Source organism: Morchella sextelata, assembly GCF_020137385.1.
Source record: "Morchella sextelata strain SCLS chromosome Unknown scls_8, whole genome shotgun sequence".
NCBI classification, from domain to species: Eukaryota; Fungi; Ascomycota; class Pezizomycetes; order Pezizales; family Morchellaceae; genus Morchella; species Morchella sextelata.
In genome coordinates this window covers 1,592,084-1,609,515 of record NW_025408623.1, presented here as the reverse complement: position 1 = coordinate 1,609,515, position 17,432 = coordinate 1,592,084, and the positions used below count along the sequence as shown (strand labels likewise).

The 17,432-nt window shown below is 45.5% G+C and overlaps 2 protein-coding genes across 2 annotated transcripts; one reads left to right on the top strand and one right to left on the bottom strand.

Annotated features, from left to right (window-relative positions):
* Nucleotides 1-1,332: 1,332 nt before the first annotated feature.
* Nucleotides 1,333-2,878, bottom strand: H6S33_012620 (uncharacterized protein; the record flags this gene model as incomplete). Its single annotated transcript, XM_044843990.1, has 2 exons — nucleotides 1,333-2,767; nucleotides 2,832-2,878. 2 exons carry the CDS (start codon nucleotides 2,876-2,878, stop codon nucleotides 1,333-1,335), a joined length of 1,482 nt encoding a protein of 493 aa, XP_044695269.1.
* Nucleotides 2,879-8,138: 5,260 nt separating this feature from the next.
* On the top strand, nucleotides 8,139-9,552 carry H6S33_012619 (uncharacterized protein; the record flags this gene model as incomplete). Its single annotated transcript, XM_044843989.1, has 4 exons — nucleotides 8,139-8,213; nucleotides 8,338-8,458; nucleotides 8,863-9,042; nucleotides 9,416-9,552. 4 exons carry the CDS (start codon nucleotides 8,139-8,141, stop codon nucleotides 9,550-9,552), a joined length of 513 nt encoding a protein of 170 aa, XP_044695268.1.
* Nucleotides 9,553-17,432: the final 7,880 nt, after the last annotated feature.

Genomic DNA, 17,432 nt, shown 5'->3' with positions numbered 1-17,432 from the left:
ACCCCGCAGATAACCAAACAACTCGTGCCAGCGCATCAAGTGGTCCAGTTATAGCAAAACCGACTCGCATGGGTAGCAATAAATTGGTTTATGATCTCTTGTGGGCAAAAGAAAGCAAGCAAATTGTGGTTCTTGATCACTTTAGTTCAAAAAAGTTATAATTATTGAAGAATCAAAATCTGATATTTTTATTTGACTCTCCCGCAGCTCTTTTGTTTTTGCCTCGAATACGGCACCTAGAAAAAAGAAGCTCGAAAAAAAAGGGATCCTCCGCGTGCCCCAACAGACCTGGCAAGAGACTATGTATGAACAAACCCAACTTCCTACAATCTCGTCCCCGAAACCAGCTCTAAGTATGCTAATGTTCCCGCCGCCCCATCTCCAAACCCACAACAAAAATATAAGCAAAAAAAGAGCTAATCCCACAAGTAAACCCCAATAATGAAAAGATATCCTGAGTAGAAAGAGAAAAAAACTGCCCCCACCAATACCATGTTAAAAACGAAATAGTAGTAAAACAAACTATTCAACACACCCCCAATTGAAGCCGGTAAAGGAAAATAGACAAAACAAAATGTCAATAATAACACACTTCCAGCCGGCAGCCACCGCCAGCGGAAAAAAAAGGAGATCAAACCTAAAAGAACACCCAGTAGCTCAACCACAACCACAATACACAATTCAACCCCCCCCCCCCCCGTCTTTTTTTCGTTAATGTTGTCGTATAAATGCAAGGAAAAGTAAAAGGAAATGAATAAAAGAAAGAGATATCGATCAAACAGAACGAAGCGCACCAACAATCATCACCACCCACCCAAAACCCAAAACCCGCCATATAAGATGTCAGATATAAAACGAACACCACCCAAGCATGAAATCCCAATAGAAAAAAGCAAACCCCCAAGAACCAAGTCGATGAGATTGAGTAAGAAAGAAAAAATGGGCTAAGATAGCAAGCAAAGCAGGAGTAGTAATAACAATGTGAAAAGAAATGGACAATGAAGTAAGGGGGGAATAAGATAACAATGGAAGGGAATAAAGTGTACAGAAAGAAAAGGTGGAAAACTTATGTGCAGGAAAACCCAGGTATGAGGCTAGGGTATTTCGAATATGTCGGGATGCAAAAATCCCAGTAGATACAAAAATTGATGCTGACCCGAACCTCCTTGACCACACCACCAGCTGGGTTAAGGCAAAAAAAAAAAAGGAAATCCCTCAAAATAAATCGACACCTACACGACCAGCTTCACTGCCATGATTCAAAATTCCCAAGATCGAAAAGAAGAGAACAATTGACCAATCTGATGACAGAAGCGTAGATCAAGTATGTACCTACACAGTGAGGTCCTCCCATCCACCTCCAACCCATTCGGCATCATAGCCGTCATCATCGTAGCCTTGGTCGGATTCGTAGCTCCAGCTTCTACGCTTAAGCTCCTTCTCACGTTCCTCGCGCTCGCGCTCCTCCTCCTCCTCATCCTCGATGACCCAATCACTCCAAGACTTAGAAATTGGCTCTTCAGGCTTGCCGAAAGTCATACTCAAAGCATTCTCGGTCTTTCCAACCGCTGAAGTCTGAATGGGGATTGTCTCAGTGCGTACTTTGCTTTCGCGCATTTTGTCTTCGCGGAGGTTGAAACGTTGCTCCATGGAAGAGAAAGAGCCACCAAGACCAGAATCGAATGAGGGGGTTGGGGGAACGTAGAAGCCCATGTCATGAGCATAACGATCGGGGCTGTTGACAAACATATCCTCGCTGTAACGAACCATGGGCTCCTCTTGGTCGGGAATGACAGAAAGCTGGCGTGCCATGGGAGTGGAGTGCAAAGCCTGGGCCCAAGGGAAAGAGCCACCTTGTGCAACCTGGGGACTGGGAATGGATGGGGTGCGGAGGGGCTCGCGATTGGCTGAAGCAACAACGACATCTCTATCCTCGGTGCAGAAGTCATCAAGACTTTCCTCGTCAGTGGTCCAGCAGACAGCTCTTTCAAGCGCCTCACGGACACCCTTGAGGGAACGCTTGTTGGGGTCGAGTGATAAGCAGTTGATAAGAACCTCAAAGGTGTCGTAGGACATGGTTGGGAAGATGTCAAAGAGAGACTCTCTATCAAGAACGTAGTCTGCAAAGAGGGGGTCACTCTCTGAGGGGACTGTGAATGGGTTACGGGCAAACAAAATGTTCAATAGACAGATGCCGATGGCCCAAATGTCTGCCTGCTCAGGAGAGTATCCACCAAAAGAGTCATATTGTTCAGGTGCCATGTAGCGGTCACTTCCCACAGCAGACTCGTCTGTCCACTGTTCCATGGTAGCCAAACCAAAGTCACCAAGCTTGACAGATCCAGACGCACTCAAGAAGATGTTCTCCGGCTTGATGTCACGGTGATAGACACCCCTGGCGTGCATATGCTCCACAGCTGAAACCAGCTGCAGCATAAACTCTCTGACATGCTCAGTCTCCAGAGGTCCACGGCCAGAGCAGATGGTCTCATAAAGATCCCCCATAGGGCAGTACTCAAGTGCAAGAAAGACATGGGTCTCGGTCTCGAAGGAGTGGGCCAAGTTGACTATGTTTGGATGAGAGCCAATTTGAGTGTGGTATTCCAGTTCCTGAGAAAGCTCATCAATAGCGAGGCCTGCACCTTCGGTGCCAGTGTTAGCCTTAGCCAAGCACTTGATGGCTACCAATTCATTGGTGTAAACGTCTTTGGCGAGGTACACCATGCCGAAAGAGCCGTGGTTGAGGAGCTTGATGGATTCGAAGCGTCTATAAATTCAACGATCGTAAGCTGTGAGTCACGTCATGATATGCAATACAATGGATATCATACCCATCGAGGAGAGAACCCTCTTGGAAAATGTCTTTAATGCAATCCATTGAGTTTAGTTGTGCTGTAATTTGTTGTTTAAGGATTATGGTATAGGTGGAAAGTACTATCTTATTTGAACTCAAGAGTCGATCGAGTTGTTCGTAAAAACCAGAACAGTCTATCTGAAGGCGGTTTTGATGGTCATACACACACTTGAGGAATGCCCCTCGCTGAGGTTTCAAACCTAAGGTTTATGAAGAATCTATAATTCTTCGAGAAAACAGACGTTCAAATCTGTTGATGTGATGGGATATTGGGTATTGATAGGATTGATACTAATCGAGAGGGGGCAAGAGAGAAAAGGGAAATGATTGGATGTTTAGACCGGCAACACAAGACGCATATAGGCGGTACGTTCCTCGGAGAGAGAATAGATAATCGAAATGGTCGTGGGCTGTACCGTGTGTTGTTTGAAAAGAAAAGAAAAAAAGAGCGGATGGACTTATGAACGCATGAGAGATTTGCTATGAACTGTACAGGGAAATAACTGTTAGCACCGTGAATGCTTGCTGATTCTACTTCCAACTTGCAATATATGAGGATATATATGTAAAAAAAAGTTTGTAGTTTAGTCCGGATGGTGGTGTGACTCACGGATCGACGATAAGGAAACTCGTTCAGATGATAGCTCTCTCGAGCTATGGGGGGGGGGTATTTGATTGCTCAGGTAATTATTTAAGAGATGAGTACACTACTAGCAGGTACCGGACGCAAGGTATCAGAGAATGGATGACCAGAAGTTGATTGAAGCTCTACAAGAGCCAACAATGAATTGCTTGTCACTAGCTATCTATTCTCTGATGGCAGTTGTTTTTGATCTTGTACCCTAGCAACAAAAGCCCCGGTTGTTGTCTTTATCGTTAAATAGAGTCGAGGGGTTCGAATGGAACAGTTGAGTTACAGTCGATGAGCCCAGGGGGCTAGGAGTTGGTTATAGACGGCGACGAACGATGATGCTGCAACGGGGAGTGGATATCCGGCTTAGCGAAGCTGTTCCCGTGAGAACACGTAGAAAAACGTCTCTAGCTGATGGATTGCAGTTTCAGTCGTGCGAAGGAGTGGTGTGGTTGTGATGTGAAGAGAAGGAGGAAGGAAGGGGGGGGGAGAGAGATAGAAGAGGTGGGACCCCCAGGGGAAAGCTGACTCTAGATTGACAGGACAGATGTGTCGGTATGGTGACAACGCAGGCTGGAAACAACGATGAGGGAGGTGGAAAGCACGAGAAAGAGAAGGGGCAAAATGCTGATATATGGATCACTAGTAAAATGGCGACTGCACCCGCCTTTCTAGGCGGAGGGGGCCAGAAAGGGCTTTTGGTGGCCGACTGACTTAGTATGGCCGCGTCGTACAGCCCTCCTCCTGCTCTGCTACTTCCCCTTCCTTCCCTCCCTACTGCAGTTGCACTTGCTTGCTGCTCCCACTTAAAGGCGGAAAAGGTGTGTGTACCTAGGTGTGTGATCAATCTGCCCAGAACATCGTGGGCGTAGGTTACGTGGAAGCAGACCATCACATTTTCAGCCTAGCGTCCCTGAAGGGAACCTTGTAAACCGCTCTAAATTGACGGGGTACAGGGGTATGATTCCTTGATGTTATTGGCTGTCTAATTTCAGTGACGTTGGCGCTGTTCTTGGTTGTGATCCTCCAAGTCCCACCGAGAGGCCGACCCACTCTGACGCGCCTGCCGACCATTAGAAATGCTCCAAAATCTTGCAGGTTTACTCGAAAAAGGACTCGGTGTGAGGGTTTGTGAGAGTGTGGATGGCGAGCACCCCATACACACCTAAATCACCCATCCCATACCCACCCTTCCACGGCTTCCATCTCGTTCTAATTCTTCGTCATGTGCACCGGGTTTTTAGAGATGCAAAATGCAAAGCTAAAATACCCCCTTCTTCATCCTGAGCGTGAGATTTGCCAGCCAGCGCCAAAACTGACTGTCGTCCGTCCCTCTTTCGGCGTTTGCGGGCGCAGATAACGGCTATCGTTGTCCCTGGTAGTCGTCTTCGTGGAGAGCACGCGGCTTTCTAGCGAGCTGTGATCTCGTTTCCAACTCTCATTAAACGTTTTGACTAATTATTCGCCGCCCTAATGGAGCCCGCCGGCCGAAAACAAAGAAGGGGACAGTGTGTCAAAATCCACCACATTTCAAACTCCTCAGGCTCAAAGTTCCTTGTATGATCTGTGTGTAAACATAATACATCCCACTCATTATTACATACATGTGTTCTCTGATGGCACGGCCGGTAAGAGGAAGTACTTACATCTATGTAAGGAATTCCAATTTTCGAGACCCTTGAAATTCAAGCTTGTGGACCGTGGTCCTGTCCCTGGCCCGGCAGACTGCGCAACAGAGTCTCTTGCTCTCTTTGCAAGGCCCGTGCACGTACAAATCGATAATCCACAAAAATGGGACTCCAAGGTGTTCTCGGTACCTTTGGGGACAGATTATGCGCCAAGCGTAACTGATGTCTCAATGTCTCTCCTCCCCCCGGCAGAATTCCCTGCAAAACCGCTTTGCCTATTGATGCGCTCCCTATAATCGTTTAAACGCAGCAATAAACGTTTCTAGGGAATCAGTTCAGCAAATAGGATCACTGCAATGTCCATAAACATCACCAAAATGCCTACCGCATCTTGTTTGAGAGGGTTGCCAAAAAACATTTGCCATGAAATTTCGAAACCTCCTCCAACCCCTCTTCCAGCCAGCCAGCCCCCTGCCCTCGTGAATGTAGGTAGGGCATGCTGAGATTGTGGAATAACCGTCCTGGAGCTCGCGCATTTGCACGCAATCGACTTTTTTCCGCACCGTACGTACCCCAACAACAAAATCGCCCGTCTCAACAACATTTCACGAACTCCCTTACTATCCTCACTTAACCTACTCCGAGGTTCGTTGCACTGCCTGCAAGTTAAAGGTAATTCCATCATCACGACACAGCATTAAGTGGTGGCCCAGTTAACTTAACTAGACCCTGCCCATCTCAGCTCCTGCGTACGATCTGTCATAAAAGGGCCCACTACACGCATCGCGAAACAACCTTCTCTCTTGATCAACGCCCCAAAAAAGAAATCCCCAACAGAACAGCTCCAGTATCCCAGAAGGAGGGCACCCGAAACAGCATATCAGCAGTTCGCAAAAAATAGCCAAAAACGATAATAGGTCTCTACTATTATTACAATAAGCCAGTAAGTTAATAAATCCCCATCCAACCAAAGGCCAAACAAGCAACTTCCGCCTGAGCTTCCTACATACCTCCGCCGCACGTTGATCTAACAACACACCACTTGCGTCCGTTAAATAAAATTCAGCCAAATATGCCCACATACAAGGCTATCCTACTGGATATCGGTTTGTCCCTCTTCTCCCATTCGTCCCCCCTCTTCCATACCCCCCCCCCTCGCCTCTATTCCCCACAGTTTCATCCACGGCGCCGCTCGACAAGGATGCCTCCTCGCTAACCGCTGACGGGTCTTGGCTTACATATAATTTGAGCATATTGTAGAAGGTAAACAAATTCCAAGGCCGTTAGAATGGTCAATGATTATGGGGAAACCAAAATACGAGTTGTCAATCCATAAGCAACTTCAAAGAGTATATTAGAAAAGCATCTTGCTGACATGTTTCGTGTGTCTGTTCACACACCCTCTGTTGTCTCAAGGAACGGTAAATACATCCCTCCCCTCCCCGATCAACATGATCTTGCTGGCTTGCTCCCTCCCGTTGTAAAGATGAGGGGAAGAACACAAAAAAAGCAAAGTATAAACATGGAGTACCTTCCTAGAAGAAGTACCATGCACTTCAAGTTCCATTGGCTAACCTTAAGCTACGCGTGCTCGTGATGCTTTCCATGGGCTGCGTTCTTACGTGACAAAACAGGTGTGCTCGATCAGCTTCGTTCGTGATGTTCTTGTAAGTTGGACATGCTAAGCATTTTTTTTGCTTTATTCCCACGAAGGTTATTGGGGTGTCTTGGCTCTTCTCTTCGAGATCGGCAAATAATTCCATTACTTGGGAAATCGTGGTGGAAATAAGATGCGCGGTGATGGCAGGTCAATTTACAACGGACCTAATTGCAACTGAGGGCGTTTGATCGTCATGAGCCATGGGCACCCCCCTTCACTATTCTGATCAACTACGTTTATTCTTTACGAAACGGTGATCGTCTCCAAATAATTTCCACCACGAGATTTGCTGACGAGTTGTCTGTTGGGGATGTCGGCTGGGGCAGTTCCCGTATGCCATTGCTGCTCTCCCGGGATATATCCGGTCCGAGTGGGATAGTCCATCCTTCAGACCTTACCGCGATGCCTTTCCTGAGGACGTAAGGGATTCTCCGGAACAGCTGATGAGTTACGTTCGAGAAGTCTCTGAGAAGGACATCAAAGTGAGTTGTTTGAAGCAGCTGCAAGGTCAGTAATCCACATTTCTTACGACGACGACGACGTCGTTGTCTTGTTGTCCTGTTGTCCTGTCTTGCTTTACATTTAATTTCTTTTTCATTTCCATTTCCACCATTTCTTCATTTCAGAGCTCGGGGCTTCGTTTTCATAAGCTTCTATTTCGTGTTGCTTTCGACACGATCCCATTTCATTTAACGTGAATGGGATTTTGGCACTTTGGCATGCCACAATCCGAGAGCTGTGCTGTTTTCCTATTGAGGAAGTTGATCTCGAGCTCTCTTTCGTTTCACTCGCCCGGGAAAGGACTTCTCATGCACTCCCGTTCCCCGCAAAGAAAAAAAAAAGACGTTCCGAAACGGAAGCGAGCGCTTGGGTTCCCGTTAATTGTCTCGTCTACGCGTTCCGACAGTATGTACAGTGAAGGGGTAGGCACGACAGGACAGGCAGGCAGAGGGCAGAAAAGCATTCCATTAGTTGCGTGACATATCATGTCATCGGGAAATTCATCCTCGCCAGAAGAATGAGATGATTGAATCACTCATCCTTTACGTCCTCATTCCTACTCCTACCTACCTACCCCTTTGAGACATGAGAATTTTTCTTCCCTTTTTTTTTTTTTTCTTCTCGTGGCTTTCCCTCTCCTTTCTTTGTTTGCATGTTGTCCATGCAACCACTGTTGAGTTTATGAATTTATTGTTTATGATTTCATTGTCATTCCCTTCCTCATCCCTTTACACTGCTTATCCATTTTCCATTCTGCCAAATTCACCGGCCCGAAAGTCAATTCCAATGCCTGCAATCCCACGTCATCACTCTCTTTCATTTACACCTAAAGTTTGTGCACCTTCACTCTGTGCCCGCCCAGCAATGTCTCCTCTTCCTTATCCATCAGTACTCATCTTTGGGTCCTTGTGTTGGATTGGGCACATGGAGATCTATCTTGTTTGATAAACTCCGATAAGGGAGGGGTGATAAACAATCTGCACGAAACAAAACTGAAATAATGTGTGTGACCGACAATTAATAAACTAACTAATCTACTTTATCTTTAGGACTTATCTGGCAGTCTGGCTATCGTGATGGAGCCTACCAAGCACCAATCTACCCAGATGTCTTTCCAGCGATAAAGCACTGGTCCGAAGAGCTCGGACTGACGGTCGACATATATTCGTCCGGATCCGTCGCCGGTAAGACATACCTAGCTAGTGCTTGCTCTGTTGTTGTATCCTTCTACATACCCTTCTTTCTTTTCTACGTACCCTTCTGATACCTACATACCCTGTCCTGTTCTATTTCCCCTCTTCTCGGCGAGAACCCGAGGAACACAACCCTTAAGTGGACGACAAGCGTCGTTCATCTTTGTCGGGGTTGATGCTTCTTTCCGGCTATCTACCTGCGCTACGTGACCAGCAATGTGGGCGCTCTAGAGTGGACTGGTAGAGAGTAGGTAGAGTAAGAATGCTTGCCTACCTACTTTACATCCATGGAGGATGTACAAGGAATACTCCCAAGGGTCCGGAGATGATTCCGCAATCAATGAAAATAAACAATGGTGGGAATCAAAGCTCACATCATCACTGTCATCATTCAGCCCAGAAGCTCCTCTTCCAGCACACCGATGCCGAAGTCAGCGACATGACCAAGTACTTCTCGGGCTACTTCGACACCGTGAGCGCCGGCCCGAAGACAGAAGCCGCCTCCTACAAGATCATTGCCGAAAAGACCGGCATCGATGCGGCCTCTTGGCTCTTCCTTAGCGACAACGTCAAGGGTTTGTTGCCAATATTTTCCTTTCCCCCAATCAATCATCAATCCTAGTCCCAATACCATGATCATGCACTTAAGCTTACACTAACCCCACCACTACCACTACCACCACGACCACCACCTCTACATCCCTCCCCCCCCAAAAAAAACTCTGATCTTTCTCTCACGCTGCATCTATCCTATCGCCGTCCTTCTACCTACACTCACGCTTTTCATCTCATCTCGCGCATCCCCTCCCCTACCCCCCATCCTCATCCCGCCCAGTTCAAAAGGAAATACTACCCGCAACGAGGCACATTTCCGCCCCGATCCCCAAAGCTTCTCATTCATCACCTCACCTCCATTCCCCCTACTAACATCAACGTGCATCTTTCCAGAAGTCGCAGCGGCAAAACAGGCCGGAATGGACGCAGCAATCATTGTTCGTCCCGGCAACGCACCCTTGAACCTCGAGGACAAGGACGCACACCGTGTTGTCGAGAACGGATTCGACGAGGTGACAGCCTGGATCTAATTTTTTTACCTTCTCTTCGGCAGTGGAGCGTGCGTATGGATAGTATCGGTACCCTTCCATGTAGCACTTTGGGTGCGTGGGCTGTGCCACGCGTTTGCAGTGTGGAAGCGTGGCACTGTACCTATCGCTAAATTCCCGATTTACACATCTGGCTTAGTAAGGCAGCATTTAAATTTCAATGATGGGATAATCTACGACTCCTAGTGTTTCATTGGTGCAGGTGATCCGGTCATCTACTCTTTTTTTGAAAAGAAAAAAAAGATTTAATCACACTTGTCGTACCAGCCAGCCAGCCAGCGAGCAGAAATAGTAGCGCGCCTGTCTGTCTCCCTTGCTAATAAATACGCCCAGCTAGCCCATCCACCACCACCAGTAGAGTAGAGTGGAACTAAGTAGTACTGCTCCCAACTAATGTAGTCAAATTTCAATACCATCCTGTACCGTGTGCACTGTAACTACTCTGTAACAGTAGCACTCTGATCTGCTCAAGATATGGCCAGCACAACGAATCGATCCATTTCAATATTTCCGCGTCAGGTCCCGCCCCCGAGCGGAATTTCCTAGAAAGTAGGTAGAGTATCGTACACCTGTCATCTACTGAAACCTTCAGCAAACCACGCAGGGAGAGTAAAAAAATCAAGCCTTTTTTGCCTATTCCCCCGCTTAATGTAAGCAATGTATGTATGGTAGGTTCTTACAAGGCAAGGTAGGCCTACTCTACATGATGTCGAGAAAATCTATCTGCCGGAATTAGGATAGGCAGGCTGCGCTGCGCAGCACAGGCAGGCAGGGTGAGATTCATATTGCCCGGCCTTGGGCCCTGTCCTATCGGAAGCTGAAAGATCTGCCTCGCGGGTAAGGACGAGGCCAGTAATTAAGCATGCTGTATATTGCATACCTACCGGTACGCGGTAGGTAGGTATGCTGCTCTGTCTACTTACTCTACTCTGGTTTATTCTTTTTTTCCAAGTTATGTATTAATTCTGCTCGAGATCTCCTCCGTGATCGCGGGTGTGGTGTGCAGCGTGGGTAATGATGAGCACATGTGGTACCGGGTGCAAAAGCGGGTGCAACTTACTACTGGCTAAACGCCTGTGCACGCGCGCCTGTGTTTTCTTTCAGTCATGAACAATCACCCGGTGTCAAGTATTTGTAGGTGTGAAAATATTTCCTGACGTAATGACTCGGCGTTTACATCAACGTACAAGGCAATTAGTAAACACTTTGTTCAGGTTATGCCGGTTAACGTTTCAATAATCAACCTCATCCGTTTTGCAAATGTGGTATCATGGTGTCATCTATATCGATCTAGCCTATTCCTGCGTCTAGTAGTGAGTTGCAGTAGGGCTAAGCTACTGCATGCACATAATAATTTATTAATATACTGCGTTTGTGCAAGGGGGTTAGAGAAACAGAGTTGGAGAGAATATAAATAGTTGGAATATAGCCAGGATCCTTAGGTGGCAAACCGCTAGATCCTCAGAAACACCATTTATCATGTAACCGTTTTTGAATTAAGGCGTTTGTGTGTTTCGGCCATCACGGTTACCAAAGTACAGTTCCGGATATGAATATGATACGAGTGATATCTCATGATCGAAGTTACACTACGCAAGGTTTTATCGTTTCTCGCTTGACCAAAATACCGGTTTGTGGGAAGAGAAATATTAAGGACAATACCTGGTCTGTGGAATTGCTCTGTTATGATGTTTCGATTGGTAATTGTGATTACTACGCCAAGCGCGGAAGTACCAGCTATCGCGCAATAATTAAGCTTTCCCCGAAATTTATGGGTCAAAGAAAGCCCTGGTTTTGTGGGGGCGGAGTTTCTTGTTCCGGCGTCAAAGTTATGCCGTTTGTTCAAAGCAAAACGTCATCAATTGGCCATGTGTAAGCTTGAAACTCTGGACTGGACCCTGTTCCGGTCCGGGGTTCGTGGGAGTCCGAACCTGTTTGAAAATTCCGTTTGAACCGGGCTAACCAAGGCTTTTGTGGGCGTTTTGAGATGTACCCCACAGTAGGCATCGTGACTGACGTTGAAGTTCGCTCCTAACCATCTAACGACTAGTACTAGCCCCTGTCAACGATTTTTTCTTTATGAGTTACGTCACGTGTAAAGTAACTAAATTCCACACCTTGAAAAAAATCCGTTCTACCGGATTAGGTGCGACATGTTTCCAAGGGCGGTTGTTTTATCTTCAGGGGAAACTTTAGGCTTTCGTCCCCATTGCATGCTTCGCAATGAACTCTGTGAACGACAGTGTCACATGATCCTGGAAAATGGGCTGTTTGTACAGCCGGTCTGCCCCGGTTTATGACACTTTATGTTAACGGTTTGGCGGGAAAGCAGATCTAAGGGATGATCTTATCGGTCGCGAATTGTGGGGTGATTCAAGATTCTTATAATTACCTATCTGGACCAAGTAGGCAGAAATGCCTTAAGGGCCGAACGCAATGTTTCACCTGACTCATGGTGTCAATGATCAACCAAGCCACGCCGGCCAGTGAGTAATCTCTCGTAGGGTCTGGATCTGATCAAAAATCACCTCGGACATTAATACCGTCCATAAGTACTAGGGGATACATCGGGAGGTTTGGGAATCATCATAGAGGTAGTTAATTGGTATCTTGGTGATGGATATCCGATGGGTCGCCAATGGCGCATTCCACGAAGGACCATAAGGTAGCCTTTGAAGATAAATCTGCCAAAGAATTATGATCTTATCAAATTTGTCGAATTGCCATCAGGTTTACTAGATAGAATTGTAAGCATGATATCGGAACTCGTTTAATGCCTCGTTTCTCAGTAGTAACTGCTTGAGCTCCGGATATCTCCGAAGCAGATAGTAGCGACAGATGTGATGTTCCTATCTAATCAATTCAAAATGGCAGTACTTCCCATGAGTGATATTCTTCAAAAATGATGTGTCCATGCCCAACGAATCAATCAGTCAAATGATGTATCCGTGTGGAATGGTAAATCGCTATTTCTCCAGAGTGGTCTAAATCAATAGAACATTCTAGAAAGTACTGGTACTGGACATACTGAAAGAGTTGTGGTCGAAAGACATGGCTCTAGTTTTTGGGCCGCCTCATTGCAACTGGTAGCCTTGCATGATTGTTTTTAATTTCTCTGCGTGCATGGTTAGACTTGTACGAAGATCGACAGCCATGCAAAGTGATAACCGACTATAGAAAACCCGTTAGCTTTCAGGTAGAGTATAAAAATAGGGTTCACAATATCGCACATACGCATAGCTCTCTCACTTACCATGGTGTTTGGTTCAGGATGTGATTCCATCCGTAACTGACCGATTCTATCGTCGCTTCGAATAGGCGGTCTTGACGGCTTTTGGCTTAAGCCGATCTTACCCAAAGTGCCAGTGGATGAGGTTTGATAAGATAATATGGGATTGACAAGGTGACGGTGATAGGGTAGAATTGATAAGATCGATGTTGATAGGATGGTTGGTCGATAACGCCCCCAGTGTCACGTAGTGAGCAGTGAACGGGTTGTGGGGTTTAATCGTTAGCCTGTATTTCCATCCCGACTGTTTCGTAGAATCCCGACTGCACGACGTTTGTATGCTGATAACTGACAGCCTCGATTCTGAATCTCTTTATCACAGCTTTGCGCCGCGTTGGCTGTACAGGTCGAAATTAGATGGGGTATCGTGTATGCTCGCTCTGCACGAACGTATTCGCACTATCGGGAAATCCCGGTGGGTACAATCTCACTTAAATAACCACTCCGGACCAGGCTAGTACCCGTTTCCGATCCAGCGAACATTTTCAGGTCTTCAGATGCGTTTGATATGCTTTGAAATTTAGGTCAGATAAACTATAGAAACACCAATTCTCACACCACATTTTCTGCTCACATGACTGGAGTTTCCACAACCGAGTGATAGATTGTGAATCCAATAACCATGAGGAATCAAATGGTTATTCTTCTTGAGGCAAGAAGCGCGCACTTAGTTAACTGAGTACAAATATTAACTTCAAGAATTTGAAATCCTAATTCACAAACAGCCAGGAGCCAGGGCGTTTCGTAAGAGTAATTGCGGCTGAATGCCCAGCTGCAGAACATTCGAACTTCGAATCAATCTACGTTATACCATTGAGATATATATCTCTTACAGGGCCTCATAATCGTCGGAATTTAAGATTAATGCATGTCTCACGCACCCTTTTGCGACCTGTCAGCTTTACGTTCGATTTCAAATCCTTTTTTTTTTTTTTTTTTTTTCATTTTGCGTGAATATAAACTTTGACTGAGGCCGAGTGTTTATTCTATAGGTACATGCAAGACTAGTATTAGGACTTGCTACATAATAAAAATTATTGACAATGACTACTAATTAAGTAGCATTCAGCTTACAGTACCTATCCATGATAGAATCCCATACGTTTGATAGTCTTCGAACCTAACCACAAATAACGAGCAGTATCTTAGATCTAGTTTCTAATTAATGACTAGGAATATATTATCGCTAGAATAGAATTTAACTACGTATATATATAGCTACATAGTATTATATTAGTTAATTAGACTTTCTGGTAGTATTAATTCACCCAAGGAAGTACATACGTATATCGGCGCATAGTCTGAAGCAGGATTTGTTCCAATAGAGTATTAAGCTATACATTAGTATCCGGCGTTTCTATTATAATCCTATGCTCCCATATCACTATTTCTCCATTCACTAGGTTGGATTCCGGCCCCTGTTTGACGAGATCATGATCACTGATCTCTATGAGGTTGAAAGACTTGGAATTAATATGATTCGGCTTCAACTCTGGAGTTTAGTTACTGGTACGGTTTTTCACGGGAGGAAGGTTTGGATAGGTCTCAAGGTTATGTAGATTTTCGGAGAACCCCGGTGCACAGGCCTCACATAAACGAATAAGTTGGCGACAAGTATGATACTGTCAACTTTTTCATGGACCCAGTGGCCTTGGGCAACATTTGTCAGGGGATTCTAAGGGGTAGATCAACGAAAGATAGCTACCAATTGGACACTAGATCCGTGATGGCGGTACCACAACGCATGTGAACCATCGATCAAGTACCACGTACGGAAAGGTCGGCATCGATGCTTTGTCAAGGTAGGTAAAGTTGCTCATCATTCGAGGAGCAATCAGAGGGGCCACGATGGTAACATATGCATTGCACTGATAGGGCTACCGATTTATGCACTAACTACATGTACATACATGTAGCTTAGATACAACGGATTGGTATGCATATGGTTGCAGGGCGAATAGTAGCTGATACATGTATGTTATTAGAACATGACCTGATCAAGGTTTGTTTACTTACGAAGTACCTAATATATATGTGAAGTACATGTGTTAATATGTAGTTATCAGACATCAGATTAGAACACTCAAATTTTACCAGCCCCCGATACATGCCATATATAAGTATCTTCCTGACACCGAGTCACATATGCATTTTCTCTTTAAGACACCCTACGGTGTCTGTATTGAAATTTAACCTTGGGAGATTAGAACGAGGATATTTGTTTGACTCTGCTGTTGATGTCACTACACATATTTAATTTAATAGCTAGCTGTCAAGAACAAGTAAGCTGCGTGATCCATCCTAAGGCTTGGTACTATGCCAACGATTGGCTATCTACATGTATACACATGATCCATGAATAGCATAATTATCATGCAGGGACCACAACCTCAAACAGCTCTCACAGATGCCTCAGCAATTTAGTTTATTTTTCTTTTTCTCTTAAGTGTGTTGGAGAATATTGCATGTAATGATATTCTGATTATCGCCGTGGTTTGAAAAGCGCTATATTAGAGTCCCAAGGCCAACGCACGGCTAGATGGCTTATAATAATGTTTACCCTAATTATCTAAGCAATGTTTATGTGTATATGGGTATACGTATACGTATAGGCTCGTACCCAACCCTCCTAGTAGGAGATGGGTACGAGACTACATGTAGTATACCTATGATGCCGTGGGATCAAAAAAACTATGGTCAAGACGGGGGCCTGCACATGTGACTTTAGAAACGTCATCGGTAGCGTTCAACCTCAGTTACGATCCCCGCTCCCATCCCCTGAATAACTTCAAGTCTGTTCGATATCGCAAACAAAATCCCCTTTACACTCATCATCGTCAAGTGGTAAACATGGATTTATCTGAAACTATGCTAGTTGACACTCTCAGCTTTCAGTTATTGATCATGCAGGCCATCACCCTGGACACAAAATCTCGGGTTCAACCAAAAACTACAAGACATACGTACTAGGGATCAGATTCATTATGTTACTAATATAATACCAATGGGAACTAGTGATATCTTTGATGAAGCCAGTCAAACTGGCGCATGGTACTCTAAGCACTTGCTACTAGAAACATTATTGCCAGTCGTTGCCAGTACAACGGCCATCGCCCCTCATACTCACTACGCCATCGCTGCACGTCGCCATCGTACAGTATTGCATTCCCCCCGTTTTTATCATATTACTCGTTTACAGAAACAATTGGCTATCCTGGTCTCATCGATAACCAACAGGAGGAACAGGACATCTAACTTTCGTGACTCACGGAAGTACGCATTGATTGTACGAGTACGGGCTAGTACCAAAGCCAATCCTCCGAGGAACCACTTATCCAGTTCGGGTGGAATTCGCAAATTCTTGAAAGAATATGCCCTGCATACATACGATGCTCTGAATTAGCATGTGGATAGCATCTTACCGATGCGCATGTTTACAGATGGTAAGGAGCGCCCATTCATTTCGTTTGGCACAGTAATCTTAACATGTTAATCGAGATGTCACTAGCAGAAATAAACTCGGTTGGAGAACCTCCTCAAAGTGACATCACGTGACATAACTCAAGCGAGTGATGATCCATGCTTTGGCCCGGACTGGCATAAAAACCGATTTCTCAAACACCAGATATTTTTAGAGCGAGATCCCACGATAGCCGCGTCTAAAGCATTTGCTACTTGATGCGGTGGCAGATTAAGAAACTGTTGGCCCATATGGGCAAACAGCGTTGTTTTGGGGAGCCTGTGATACCCAAATGATTGGACACTGTCAAACGCCAAGAAATGGAGAAAACGAGATACTTAACCGATTGGCGTACCACTGGCAACAGATCCTATTGGGTTCATGTATGGCCCATGCACACCTGCAAGACACGCAGGTTATTTGTGTCCCGTGATTTCAACCGTCAACGTCCAGCTATGTCTGGGACACCCCGTGAAACTGGAATATCAACTATCTGACCAATGCCATTATAAATGAACATGGCAGATCACAATAATATGGTGATCTCTACACTATCTCCTACAAATCGATCCAAAATTCCGCAAGTAGCTGGTCTTCCTTCGTGTACAGCTCTAAGAATACAAGTCTGAGCCGGTACTCATGGGGAATATGAAATGTGATTCCTTCTCTCCGCTCGGGTAGATGTCCGACTGCTGGTGGGGGAAAGCGCGTGCACCAGGTGTTCTGATATCGGCAAAACAAGGGAGGAACACCACAGTTAATTCAAAGCTGTTATACTTCTTTGAAGACTAGCGTGTTAATAATCCCTATCAACTGGTTTAACTGCTGAACTGCGCAAAATCACCAGCGATCACTCGATGAGATCATTACCGCTTCAACAGTCCAAGTGATGATTTCATCACTTAAGTATCTTTAGAGGACTATTTACCCGGTGTATTTCTGGCTCTCAGCTTGGTAAATGCTGCACTATTTGTTGTTCATTCATCATGAGCAGGGAAGACCTAAATCCCTGCTAAGCGGTGGGCGATAAGCCTCCGCAGCTCTCATCTGGACGGCAATGATCAATATTTGCACCCTCTTTCTCTCTCTTGCGACGGCTAAGCATAGCAGTTA